General features: G+C 37.9%; 2 protein-coding genes across 5 annotated transcripts; one reads left to right on the plus strand and one right to left on the minus strand.

The window, feature by feature from the left end:
- Nucleotides 1–56: 56 nt before the first annotated feature.
- On the plus strand, nt 57–12,241 carry LOC132198149 (voltage-dependent calcium channel subunit alpha-2/delta-3). 4 transcript variants are annotated; one of them, XM_059621982.1, is made up of 28 exons: nt 57–237; nt 1,919–2,108; nt 2,331–2,547; nt 2,609–2,740; nt 3,162–3,421; nt 3,570–3,680; nt 3,733–3,934; nt 3,991–4,127; nt 4,306–4,446; nt 4,503–4,589; nt 4,789–4,845; nt 6,383–6,463; nt 6,519–6,593; nt 6,647–6,751; nt 6,803–6,874; nt 6,928–7,069; nt 7,684–7,738; nt 7,806–8,008; nt 8,491–8,541; nt 8,601–8,694; nt 8,850–8,882; nt 9,314–9,430; nt 9,627–9,882; nt 9,935–10,183; nt 10,243–10,360; nt 10,726–10,963; nt 11,018–11,213; nt 11,574–12,241. In XM_059621982.1, exons 1-28 carry the CDS (start codon nt 125–127, stop codon nt 11,670–11,672), a joined length of 3,831 nt encoding a protein of 1,276 aa, XP_059477965.1. In that variant the 5' UTR covers nt 57–124; the 3' UTR covers nt 11,673–12,241. The 4 variants fall into 4 exon arrangements, with proteins under 4 accessions (XP_059477965.1, XP_059477991.1, XP_059477974.1 ...); XM_059622008.1 differs by lacking the exon at nt 8,850–8,882; XM_059621991.1 differs by lacking the exon at nt 4,789–4,845.
- Nucleotides 12,242–12,244: 3 nt separating this feature from the next.
- LOC132198165 (RNA polymerase II-associated protein 3) lies at nt 12,245–14,248 on the minus strand. Its single transcript, XM_059622020.1, has 8 exons — nt 14,020–14,248; nt 13,789–13,947; nt 13,626–13,739; nt 13,440–13,567; nt 13,123–13,390; nt 12,763–13,065; nt 12,521–12,707; nt 12,245–12,461 (listed from the first exon to the last, which is right to left on the minus strand). The coding sequence occupies exons 1-8, from the start codon at nt 14,155–14,157 to the stop codon at nt 12,373–12,375; spliced, it is 1,386 nt and encodes a 461-aa protein (XP_059478003.1). The 5' UTR covers nt 14,158–14,248; the 3' UTR covers nt 12,245–12,372.
- Nucleotides 14,249–14,251: the final 3 nt, after the last annotated feature.

Genomic DNA, 14,251 nt, shown 5'->3' on the forward strand with positions numbered 1-14,251 from the left:
GGGGTGCTGCGCGATGGCGTTGGCGCCGGGGTGGTGTGTTCGGGGCGCGGTATCGATCGGACTGCGCTCTGCTGTATGGCACCGACACTGGGCACCACACTCAGGGCTAGTGCATCTGGTGCCAATGGAAGAGGAAGAGACGAGGAGATGCGGGTCGGTGCCGAGGATGCACCTGCTGCTGCTGTTGCTGCTCGTCTCCGCCCAGCCAGGCAACCCTGAGCTCATCAGTTCACACAGGTACGGCCGCCCACCCCTCCCGCGCCCTTTTATTTACCCCCGGACATGTGGGAAATCTGCAGGAAATCGATACATCCGTCACCGCACTCTGCATCGCGGATCATAATTGTGGTGTGGCCTCTTTTTTTATCTGACTTTTTACCTAGATTTCCACTTTCCTTCCTCGACCAGAGATCGCTTGGCCTCCATTCAAGTTTTGAGCTCAGGATAGAACGGAAAACCTTGAAATCAAAAGATTTCTAGTTCCCAGGCTTGGTTCAATTTTGAAATTTATCGTACCAAAAAGTAAATTATGCTAAATGAATCAAATGAATATTAAAGTATTCTTAAGTTTCCATCAACATTTACAGTAATAATAAAAAAATTGCCTTTTAAATTTTTAATTAACTTTAATAAAGGGCATGAAATCAGTAATTAATTACATGGTTTTAAATTTTGCTTTTCCTCCGATTTTTAATTTCCTTGCAAGTAAAAACTCTCAACATTTGATCCTGATTGAATTATGGAAGTGCTAAATTGACTTTATCCATCGTCGTTACACGCATTCCTAGTCAATTGGTCGAGCGGTCGCCAGTCGCTCTCGCAACCACTCAAAATAGACCATGTGTATTGATCCTGATTATGGATATTTTATATGGCTTCATCTCTTCTTCTTACCAGCGGTCAGTTGACACTCTCAGTCTCCGTTTCAATTTGCGATCCGTGACCCAGACTAAACGACGGAAAATCGCAGCAAGACTCGCGTCTCAGATTTGTGCGAACACCGCGCGCGTGTCACTTCTTTTTACTTTTCTTATTTACTTCACTGGGTCGACGCAATGCGCCTGCAGAGAACGTGGGTATGCAATCCGCTCCACACAAGGCGCGCACCAGTTGCATAATCAACACGGGCGCCACTCACGTCGCCAACTTTTTTTTATGGATGGATCGCTGCTGGAATATTATTTCCTCTCCCCAACTGGTGCCGGCCTTTTTTTATGTCTTGCACGGCCTGGAGTAAAATTGCAAAAAGAAAAGTTTAGGAGAAAGCAAAAGAAATAAATTTTAGAATTGATATAAGGTGTTGCTTTTAGTCGGTTGAATATTCCGAATACATTTTCTGGTTCATTGTCAGGATTTTAGGAATTTTAAATTCTTTATTATTTAATTAAACCATGAAAAGTTTTGTTTCTGCCATCATTCTGAAAATGTAACTTTGTGAAATGGTTTCAAAAATTTTCTTATTGAGCTGAAAAGTGATTGCCATGTAATTCAAACTTTTTCACAAAGTAAAATCGTTAATCATAAGAATTGAGATTGTCTTTCAATTGCGAATTACAGCGTTCGTTTACATTTAAAACTCCGCTAATAACTAAATATTGAGTATAGTCCTATTTCTGTAGAGCTAGTTACGCGATCTATAATGAAAATTTACCATGTTTTAGATTCATTTTTTATTCTTTTTTTAATGGCACTCGCATAGTTTTTCAACTTTGGGTTTTGTCTCTGCCACGGTACAGGAGCTGTTTGGTTTCGGGCTTTTTTATCGTACCACTTCTCAAAGGCTTATCTCTGATTGATTAAAAATTTTATATAAAATTATTAACTTCTAGACTAAAAATAAAAAATCGAATCAAAATATTTTACTAGTAATTTTAAAATTCAATCGTCAGAAATTTTCTCTATCTTTTTATAATTTAAGCGTTCAACAATGGGCCAAGATGCTCGGCATGGAGCTGTGGACGTACGGCAAGTACGTGACGAGGAGGGACGAACTGCTCCACAGGTACAAAGAACACGCGACTGTGATGGAGAGGTCAGGCTCAGGCATCGTGCAGGACATGGCCAGAGACGTCAAGGACATGATGGACCTCAAAATCAGCGCCGTCAAGGTAGGCGACCTGCTCTGAATGAAGCTGCGCACATTGATTTTCTTATCTCGCCACTACATCTCTTGCAACAAAAACACACCCTCCCTTGTCACTTTCTCCGTTTCCTTTGTCACCGAATAATAATAAAAAAAAAACTCTTTGAAGCATATATTTTTCGTGCCATAATAATTAGGTCAAGAATGTGGTAAAAAATCTGAAATGAGAAAATTTTGGTTTTTTTAGAGAATAATGGACGCTGCGGAAAACACGGCCATGTCCCATCACGACGAGTTGGTCCTCGAGCACGATTACTTGAACGCAAAGCTGATGGTGCCCGAGGGTGAGCAGGTTCCAAAGGGAGGCCGCGAAATGGTTCTCACCCCAAACTCGCACTTTTACAACATCCCAGTAAACACGTCCGTCTCTTCAGTGCATGTGCCAACTAACGTGTTTGATGGCGGTGAGTGAATCAAATAAATCATGCACTCTAAATATATTTATTTCAATAAATTGAATTGCAGCGCCTGACGTCATGCGCGCCATCAAGTGGTCCGAAAACTTGGACAGCATTTTCACCAACAATTACAGAATGGACCCGTCTTTGTCTTGGCAGTACTTTGGTAGCTCTTTTGGGTTCATGAGACAATATCCAGGTATAAAAATCATAATTATAATCAGGATAATAAAATTATAAGGTAATTAGTAAAAAAAATATAGTTCAAACATAAAATCAGAAAAAATCAGGAGCTTATTTTGTATTTTTAATAATTTAAATTAAACACCAACAAAGAGTTGCTTTTTAGAACATATTTTAAATGCGAACAATATAAAATTTTTAATAACAAATAAAAATTGATTCTTTATTTACAGATAATAATTTTGTCACAATTCTCTAAAAGTACGTGTTTTCATCTTCTTGATTTTTTCATTGTAATTTCCACGTTTTCTGAATAATTTTCTAACCTTTAATTAATCTGAAAAATCCTAAAAATTTAAAAAAGGTATTTACAAATTTTCATTTTGAAATAATTCTGTAGATACAATATAAACTTTCTAATCGTGAAAAAAAATCAGCTTTGCAGTGGAAACAGGAGCCCGTGGACTTGTACGACTGCAGGACGCGAGGGTGGTACATTGAAGCGGCAACTAGTGCCAAGGACGTCATAATCCTGGTCGACTTTTCTGGCTCAATGACTGGGATGCGCAAGGAAATCGCTCGGCACGCGGTCACAAACATCTTAGATACGCTGAGCAACAACGACTTCGTCAACATTTTCACCTTCTCGGAGGAAACGCAAGAGCTCATTCCGTGCTTCAGAGACACGCTTGTTCAAGTGAGTTTAAAATATTTATTATAATGTAATATAAGAAGATGGCAAGTAAAAAATAATTGAAAAAATTGGTGAATTCTGTAAACTTAAAGCAAATTGTGAAGAAAAATTTCAAGATTTGAATGATGAATTAATTAATTTTCTTTTCAAGGCAACTTTGGCCAATGTGAGGGAGTTGAAAGGAGCCCTTGAAGAACTTGAGACGAAAGACATCGCCAACTTTACCACTGCCCTAAGTAGAGCGTTTGAACTTCTGCAATGGGTACAAAAATCAATAGATGAAGTGTTTTAAAATAAATTTGAAAAATTCACAGGCTCGCGAGGAACGATACGGAGCCAATTGCAACCAGGCAATCATGTTGGTCACCGACGAGGTGCCTGCCATGTACGAAGAGCTCTTCCAAGAGTACAACTGGAAAGATTTGCCAAAGATGCCGGTCAGGATGTTCACGTACTTGATTGGAAGGGAGGTGCCTGACGTTGAGCGCATCAAGTGGGTCGCTTGTGCAAATCAAGGTGCGTTCAAGTTCAAAGGAAGTGGGCAAAATTCATGATCAAAAAAAATTTGTTAGGGTACTATGTCCATTTAAGTACGTTGGCGGAAGTAAGGGAGCAGGTTCTGCAGTACATTTCGGTAATGGCGAGACCAATGGTGCTCCATCGGACAGAGCATCCGGTCGTCTGGACTCCTGTTTACGCTGACGTCACCGTAAGTGTTGGAAAATTTTATAAGAATTATGCCCTTACTTTTAACAAATGCTAAATAAATATAGAAAATTTCATTTTATGTTTAAAAAATTGGCTTTTCATTTTTAAATTTATTTATTATTTCAATCAAATTATTTCCCAATTAAATTAGTCCCCGTCTTAATGTTGAAAAATTTTAGGATCCAAAAATGACGGATTGGTTGTGGGAGATGAAAGAATGCGCCGAGCAAAAGGAGCGATTTGAGAGCTACAGGCGGGACAAGGAAAAGTTTGACTCAAAGGAGGAGCAAGACCGACGCTTTGCCAAAAAGCTCAGAAGGGTAAATAAGATTTCAAAATCTCTGGCACAAAAGACTTAAAAAATTTATCTCAACAGACTCAAGATCAAACGAGCGGCGACTTGATCAAATATCAACTAATGACCTCCGTGTCCATGCCGGTGTTTGACAGACGCGAAAACGCAGTAAGTGTTGAAAACATTTGTTAAGTGTAAATTTTTACATAAGGAATCACGCTTTATACATAAAGCGCAGAATCCGCCAAAATTTTTGATGTGAAATAATCTGGTGGATTCAAGATGTGCTTTTGATGTTTGATCTAAATGATTCAAGCGACTAATGCCGTTGTCTGTCTCTTTCCCGCTTCTTGGTTGTTTTTAACAGAACATTACAGAGAGAATTCTAATTAACGAGGCGTACTGGGTAAAGCGCACACGAGAGGTATAACTAATTCCACTTTACATGAAGGTAGCCCAACATGCTGTAGCGCAGCCGTGCTGTTATTATTTTGGACTGCTGTAGAACCTCATCCCCCATAGAGTAGTTTCTCTCGACATATTATATATATATTATACTGTCTCTCAAAACTAATTTTTAAACAGGTGTATACAAAGAAATTTTAGCCACAAACTTACTTCTTTGGTATACACACATAAATGTTGTCCTTGAATAGTATTTTTCCAACTTTGGGGAGAACACCTCGTGACGCGTGCTGCGCGCGTTCAAGGCTTTCTCCCTTTCAGTTAATTTAATATCGACTGATATAAACATACTTAACTAGTGTCTCTTATGCTACTTACTTAAGTCGGTGTATTATGGAGTTTCATTACTACTTGTTGGTTTAAACTTCCCACTATAAATTTTGTTTAGGATTTATTCGAGGTGGCGAAAAATAGAAATCGTCCGTAGTTTGTAGTTTTTAAAACAAACGGATAATTTTAAAAGCAATCAATTAAATTGATAAAAAAATAAACAAGATCTCATTTAATTAAATCATCATCAATCAATCGCTAAAACACGCTCTGCATATAATCACGCTGATATAATTAAAAATTTTAACCTCTGCTTATCGCTGACGTATCTAAATTTTAAATCTCAATTTTTTGTTATTTTTGAGCTACGACTGTTTGGCTAAATCTATTTTCCACCACCAATCTGGTACTACTATATATTAATGTATTTTTCTAATTTTTATTTTCTATTTTCCATGCGCAAAAGACCACTAGGCGCCTGTTATTTTTCATTGTTTTGTGACGTGTGTCATTAATCGATAGTTTTAAGTAGTTAACATACTAATAAATTTAAATAAACTTATTGTTAGAACGGAATAAAAGAAGCTTTCTGAAAGAAGTTTTTATTATGCCGTTCTGACAAAACTAAGTAACACTTGAGCGAAAACTCCGCAGTATTGATACCATGCATTTTGCTGCGTACTTCTCTATGTAAATATATATACAATTTATCGTGCTGCAGAAAAGTAAAAAGCGGTAAAAAGATTCGCTGCTATTCTGCCATGATTACAATCCGTACTGCTAGTGTTACTTTAACGATTCCATATATATATTTAATTTAGGTGCTACCAATTATTGCAAAACATTCTCGATTTCGATTAGTACCCCTTAACAGAAATTATTATTATGAAGCAGATTATTGATTGAACCCTAGATCATTAGTTTGACATAGTAATCTATAGTGTTATGGCTATATTTTATGATAAAAAAATGCCCTCAGTTTTCATTGGTATTGTATTGACAACTTGTTGAGCAAGTCAATCGGAAAATTCATATATTGCTCGCCTGATTGAGGCTGTTAAAAAATTGCTGCTCAACAAGTTGGTTTAAATGGTACTCTCATTATTATTATTATCTAACCATATTGCGTTTGCCAGCGTGTGTTTCAATTAATTAGCGATCAGATTATAATCCAGCAACTCGCCACCCCTAAAAAAGAAACCGACTAACTCGATTCGTTTTCGCAGACCAGGGTAGCAAACTTGCTCGGTGTAGCGGGCACGGACGTCCCCATCCAGGACATTTTGAAGCTGTTGTCACCACACGTGGTAATGAAAAGTCAAAGTTGGGCATGTTCGCCGTCACTCATTCTCCTTTGTTCAGCTTGGTGTCAACGGCTACGCCTTCATTATAACCAACAACGGCTTCATCCTGACCCACCCTGACCTCAGACCGGTGGTACGTAGGTCAATTTTTATTTTTAATCAAAATTGTTTAATTACGATTTGCAGTTCCAAGATATCCTCAAGCCCAGCTATAATAGCGTGGACATGAGTGAGGTCGAATTGATGGACACTGAGAATGAGGCCCGCGATCTCACCGACGCCATGAAAGCGGTATTATTGTTGATGTTGTCATTACAATTTTCATCAAATTTTTTTCTGTAGTTTCGTGATGCCGTGATTAATCAATCTACTGGCACCGTCACGCTGGACACGAGATACCACTTTGACGGAATGGTAATGATTAAATGTTATTTATCTTCTGTTCCCGATTCATGATCATTTTATAGCGACGGTCAGCTCGCATGCGGCGGCATTATTATTACACGGCCATACCTTCGACGCCCTTCACCCTGGTTGTCTCGCTGCCCGACAAGTACGGCGCCAGCAGAGTGCACGGGGTTGAGGAAATTAGAAGGAGTTTGGCCGAAGGTAAATTGTTATTTTGCAATTTAATATTTAATTTTAGTTACATTTTCAGCTTTTCTAAGTTCAAACATATAAATACAAAATTAAGTTTACTGATTATTTTTAAGAAAATCAAAATGGGATTATGAGTAAATGATCATAGTGCTTCAGCATCCCTTTTAAGAATTTCAAGGAGTTATGAAATAATGATTTAAGTTGTGTTGAGATTAAATTTAATTTAATTATTGAGGAGAGTATCATCAATATTTATCGAAAACTTAAATGTATTAAAAAAGTTAAATGTTATCAGTGACAAATTACTTTCATTTTACTTCATCACTCAGAGAGTTTAATTACAATTTTTATATCTTAATCATTATACTTTACAAGTTGCCTGCTTGGTTTACTTTATTTATATATTAATTTTCATTTACAAAACTAAATTATAAATTTATCAGTAAAATACTAGTATGATTTGATGCCAAAATTTGTAATGTAAATTTAGTAAATGATTAATTTAATATGAAAAAAAATTTATAAAGTTATTTATTTAAATAAACATGAAGGCCACCTAAAAATATTAAATTTATTTTTAAAGTATTTTTAGACATTTTGATAAAACTGCAATTTCTTTCTAGGTCAAAATATAATGTCGTATTTCAAAGGCAAAAACTGGAGGGTCCACCCTGACTGGTGCGTTGAATAAACTTCCATCAATTTGAACCTGACTTTAATGATAATAATTTTGAATTATATTCAGGATCTTCTGCAAATACCACTACGACACGGAACACCCGTTCGATTCCGCGGAACACGAGCTGCTGCACTTTTTGGAGCGCGCCCAGCGGCCAGGGTGGCACTGGCCCCTGCGGAGACTCTTCACCCCACCCGAACGCCAGCAGGGTGAGACGGCCGGTAGAGGTGGCAGCGGCAGGGCGCGCACGCGGCCCCCTCCCCCCTCCAGTCAGTAGGCCTAGTCTGCACTTTGGGGGTCCCACCACGACCAGCAGTTGCCACAAAACTCGAAAATCAATTTTAATTAATCGTATTCAGTTTCATTTTTGAAAAACATATGAAAACACTCACTCGTTCATTTCAAAACATTTCACACAGAAAGTATTTGTATTTTTTGATGTGAGCAGAGATAAAATTAAGTGTTTGAGTGTAGATAAACGCTAGCTTTAGTCGGCTCGACCTATAAAATGCTGAACCTAAACTGTCGAAAGACATATTATATATAGAGAAGGATTGAACTAAAATGTGTACATAAATAATCGCGTGGCGCACGTGGTGAAATCCCTGTCAACTTCTTGCACTCACTGTTAGTCTAGCTAGAAAACCCTTTGGTGTTAAATGTTCTTTTCAGTGTTTTTTATTTTTATTTTTCTAAAAGAGAAAATTATAGCCGAACCAAGTCTAACTTGTTCTTTTTTGCAAACACGCAGACATTTCACCGGGTGGGAAAAACGGAAAAGTTGACAAGGACTCGTATTACTGTAAGTTCAAATTTCTAGTTGTTCATAGATTTTTATGGTAAATTTTCTATGCAATATAGGCGATAGGACTCTGTTCCTTTCACTCCTATTTGACGCAAAAATGACAGAAGGATTTTCGCAAAATTTCACAACAAATACTCAAGACGACTCAGAGTAAGTTCAGAAAAATACAAATTTAATATCTATAGTCATTTAGCAGCAGGACCCACTCGGTAATGCATGAACAAAATCACTCTACAAATTTAAAAATGTTTCACAACCTTGGCACTAACTGTTTTGAAATTTTCCACTTTTTCTCACAAACGTAGACCAATGGCAATGTTCATGGTTTTACTCACAAGGTAAAGTATAACAAGCACCGCATCAGTGATCACTTTGCTACTGTATAGAAAAGTCGAGTTAGTCTATGAATGTTGGCCGTCACTGTCAATAAAAATCAAATAAACGTCTCTGAATTTAAATCAATGCATGCTAGAATAGTGAAATCGTCTTTTGTTTGATAAAACAACATACAAATAATGCTGGAGGAAGGAGCGTGAGCAGAGATCGTTGGAAAATAACTAATTTGTAACTTCTTTTTTCCACGGTGGAGCAATAAAAAATTCTTTTCAAGCTAACGAGGATTTGTGTTTGTAAATGAATAGCATGCCTATGTATATCGCGTTTTCAGAGCAGAGATTGCCGATCGAGGATTAATTTCTGTATAAAATGTTTAATATTGATGGATCAAAATAGAATGAATGAATTCGTTCTGATTTTAAATTAATTTCAGAAAGGGACTGAAGGAGCATTTTGGAATTACGGTCTCTTTCATCGCCACGCACACCGGTCTCACCAGGTGGCACGATTTTCCACTCGGACTCGACCCGGAGGACGCCACAGTCGAAGGGTAGAATATTTTTAATGAAATTTGAAATGCTTCAATTAAGAAAATTACCAAAGAATTTTGAACTTCAATTTTCTGAAAGACAATACGGTTTCGTTTTCATTAATTAATTTTATAATAAATAATCCGAAATTCATGATTAATTTATTAAATTATTTGAACTACTGTTTTTCAAGAGAATTGAATTTTAATTGTCCAGGCAATTCAGCTCGCACCACAATAGAGCCACAGACGAGTTGTGGTACCGCAGGGCTGTGGAGCAGCACATGACCCAGCCGGACAGTTTCGTGTACTCGGTGCCCCACGAGATAGGCCACCATAATGACACCCTGATCACCGCCAGCCACGCTCTCTTCCTCTACAAGAACGAGCGAAAGGCTCCGGTCGCGGTCGTTGGATTTCAGTTTCTGCAGTCGGCCCTCTTCAACCGATTCATGAACATCACTTCATACAAAGTACATAAATTTTAAAATAATTTTTAATGCTTTATTACTGGAAATTTTTTAGTGCACCGGTCCAAATTGCAAGAGATCGTGTTCCTCTCTGAATGTGGCGTGCTATCTTCTGGACAATCACGGATACATAATTATTTCAAAGAACCTTCAAGAGACGGGACACTTTTTCGGAGAAATTCAAGGATACGTCATGCAGACTATGATTGACGAGGGAATTTTCCAAAGGATTCGGATTTACGACTACCAAGCTGTTTGTTTCAAAGGAGACGGAGTTACAAGTGACGCAACTCCGGCCAGAGTGGTGAGAAAATTTATCTTACAAATGCTAAAGAAACTAAACAAAAAACATTTTTGTTTCAGAAGCAGCACATTTTAGGATGGTTCTTTGATTGGTTGGTCAGCCGCTTTTTCTGGTTTTATGTGCAGTCGAGTTTGCAAGATATTTGGCACATGTCATGGGCCTTTGTTACTGAGGAAGGTAAGCAAATTTGATTTGAAAATTATTAAAAAGAAAAGTATTTTTAGCAGGAAAGTACCGTACCTTAAGTTTAAGATTTGTTTCCTTTTATTACTTTAATTTAAAAAAAAAAAAAATATATCAAATAATTTGAAATAATCTAATTAATTTTTCAAAGAAAAAAAAGTTAAATTAGTTTAATTCATTTTAACTCAAAATTGTCAGCTATAGAGCAGCTGTGCAGATGTAAAAAGAGAAAATCATTTTATTTTTTAATGTAAGTCATTCCTAAGGCTTAAAAATGCGCCAAACTTGCGATTCATGTTAATTTTCTTGATTTCATTTTCAATTTAATTAAAATTAATGTTTTCGATTGAAAATTTTAGCCTATGACGCGTACGAAGAGGACACCACCGAGTCTGGCAAGCCGGGAGACCGCCACAAACGCAACGAGGGCAAAGTCCTCATCAACAGGACCAGGCCGCAGGCGTGCGACCAGTATGTGGACCTGTACCAATTGAGTGCGCGTCTCCGGACGGCCAGCGACAAGCCGTCCAGAGTGACGAGCGACAAAAAGGGCAAATCGCCCACCAACAATAATAGATATGACGCTAAATGCAACAGGTATAATAATAAATTTACAACGAAAAATTTTGAAATTAATTTTCGACTTTGCAGGCCGTTTTTGATAGAGCCTGTGGACGCTAGCAATATGTTATTAGTGGTCGTTGACCTCGAGTGCGAAATTCCTTTCGCAGAAATGAGCGTGATTCCTAGCGAAGTTTCGTATAATGAGTCGTTGCCGTGCCACCGCATTCGGGGGAACATTCTGCCTCGCAAAACACTTGGCACTTGCATCAACCACCACCCACGGGTAAGCTACAATTTTAACAGCATTTAAAAAAGATTCTGCCTTTCGATTTATTTTTTTTCCCACCACTTTTCATTTAAATTGAAATTTAGTCTGATTTTCTTTTAAGTTGTAAATTTGTAATAAAAAAAATGGGTAGATAAAGGTAGATAGAAACCAAGATTTGATTTAGGGCTAAATGAATACAAAATAATCTTGTATCAAAGTCAGAAATATATATTTTTTTTTAACTTAAAAACTAGGGAAATTAATTTGAAACAAATGAAGAAGGATGAAAAATTTAATTATATTAGAGAAGAAAAGTTATGATTTTTTTTTAAATCATATTTTTGACCATCAATAATTTTCGTTTTTTCTTGTCAGGAGAAAGAAATTGAGCTTTGTGGTCGAGCCAACCGGCCACTTCACGCGTGGAGCGGCCTGATCCTGGCATTGCTCGTTTGGCTTTCGGCCACAGGATAATCTCCAATCAATTTTCCCTACACTGTGATATAACCAAATGACGCGTTTTGCCGCCACACCGAGGCATCGACGTGAATCGGCGCCCGAGCCGGCGCGAATCGACCAAGAAAGTATCGCTCCTTGCAAAATTTGGGCCACACCGACGCGAGATTGTGGCATACTGTGTATATTGATTGTGCGCCGTCAACTGCTCTACTGTGCATGAATTGTTGAATATAAAACGCATATAAAATGCCTTGTTCATATTTATATTGCCATGATTTGCAGCCACCGACGGAAATGTTGGGTGCACAGAATATTATAGGACGAGTTGTTTTATATTTCTACTTGTGACATCACATGACGTGCTTCTACCATTTGTTAAGTATTGTGTCTAAAGTTTCCACTTCTATGTACATATTGAAATGACGTGAGCGGAGGAAGAAGGATTACTGTAAATCAAATTTAACGATAACGGTTATGGAACATGGATACTAAATTTTCCTATTACGATGCTCTCTTATCATCACCAATTATGTGAAATTTATCAAAAGAATGTATTTCTACCGAAATAAAATGTTGAGAAAGAATGCAAACAGAATCTTTTTATCTTTAAGCTTGTTTTGCCTTTGTTTAATAATGCAGCACAAATTAATAACGCTTATTTCTTATAAATGAACATTGATGAATTGGATGGGTAAATACCTTGCTGGTGAAGAGATCAAACGCCAAATCTGGATTTCAAATCTGCGGCTTCTTTCTCTGTGATATGCTGAGCTTCCAAACTTCTCCGGATCAACTCTAGCACAGCTAAAAAAAATTTATTTATTAAGATTTGAAAGAGAATCCTTAAAATAATTTTTAATTACTTGATCTGTCGCTGGAGCTCATGAAGAGGGAAAGAGTTCCAAATCTCTTGGTTTCAGAAAGACCAAATAAATATTCGGCAATAGGATCATCTTCTTCTGCCAATTTCAGAGCTCTCAAAACATCAGTGAAAATTTCACTTTCCATAGAATCCCCAAACACTTGCGGCAGAGAAGATCCAGGAATTTTCTAAATTTAAAAAAAAAAGTACAATTTTGACACAGTAAAGAATGAACGATCTTACGGAGATGTATTTGTATCGGTCTTCAGGTCTCAGTTGGCTCCAAGTAAGTGTGAGTTGGACAGAGTTTATAGGTGCTTCTGGAATTTCCGTAAGGTATACAGGTGTGGTACTTAGTGGAGTTATAGGTGTCCTAGGTATTGATCTTGGAGTGGTAGTTCTGGAAGATGAGCAGGGCGTATTTGGTTTATTCAATTCTAGGCTGCTTGGTCTTTCTTTGGACTCGGAAGTTTCTGTTTCCTTTTTCTTGACAAGAGGTTCGGTGCAACTGCCAACCTCTGTAATACTGATTCTCTTCAGGGGAGCCTGAAATTTTAAAGAAGGTAAAATAGGCGAATTAATAGGAAAGGTCCAAGAAGGTACTTTAGATCTCTCATGATGGGCCTTGCTGATGGCTACGACCATGGAATTATCACTTGCGTCTAATTTTGTCTTGAGCGTTTTGGCTTCCAACAGGCACTTCCTTGCTTCTTTATTGGCAGGTTCTAGTTTGACAGCCATGGTCAGGTCTTTGATTGCCAACTCTGGTTCGTTCAAGCTGGTAAATGCAGAGCCTCTTCGGAGGTAGGCTTTCACATAATTAGAGTCAAGTTCAAGTGCCTTTGAACAATCTTCAACGGCTCCTTCAAATCTATTAAGAACAATTTTATCATCAAATGCAAGAGACGGAAAATAATTACTTTTCAATCTTGAGGTAGCAAAGGGCTCTGTTAGCAAAGAAAATTGGATTTGTAGCATCGTAGGCAATAGCCCTAGTGTAACAACCTATAGCCTCCTTCCACTTCTTGTTTTTGACGTTGGTGTTGCCCTGAAACATTTCCAAATAATAGGTTGCAAAGCATTTTTTTTCAGAGTATGTAATTTACATTTTCTTTCTCATAATTGGCTTCCTCCAGCCGTTTTTGCTTTTCAGCGTCTGAAATTGTGTCCGCCAAGGGTTTTCCACCCCTCTCATCGTTGTAAGCACTGGTCGCCTTTGCCTACATTCAAAATTGTTTAAACCTAAATTATAAAAATTATTTATCTTACAAAGTCGTAGCTGATGAACTCTGAACCAGACGCTTGGCCATTAGGGGTTGATTTCTCTTCGGGCACTTTTGGAGCCTCCGAAGGGGAAGGTTCGACTTCGTCACTATTAATGGCTGTTTTGCCTTTGTTTTTCTTGCTTCGGACAGGAGGAATTTGATTCTAAATACGAAATTCAAGGATTAAATGATGATTAAAAATTAACTCGGCACGCGTCGAGGACATGTGTCCAACCTTGTTGTCATTGCGGCTTTTCTCCAGTTCCTTCTCCTTCTGCTTAATGTCTTCCTGCCAGGAGTTCAGGTCGCCCAGGAACCTGGTCAGGTCCTCAGAGTTGTCCTTGATTTGCTTCTGAAGGGCCACAGGGTCCATGTTAGCCGGCAATCGTGCGAATTATTCCATCAAAGGCGACTTATTTACAAATAATTCACCCCGTTGACAAGCAATGGCAAAACAAAAGACGATC

Source organism: Neocloeon triangulifer, unplaced genomic scaffold (assembly GCF_031216515.1).
Source record: "Neocloeon triangulifer isolate White Clay Creek 2 clone unplaced genomic scaffold, ASM3121651v1 ptg000001l, whole genome shotgun sequence".
In the NCBI taxonomy this organism is placed as follows: Eukaryota; Metazoa; Arthropoda; class Insecta; order Ephemeroptera; family Baetidae; genus Neocloeon; species Neocloeon triangulifer.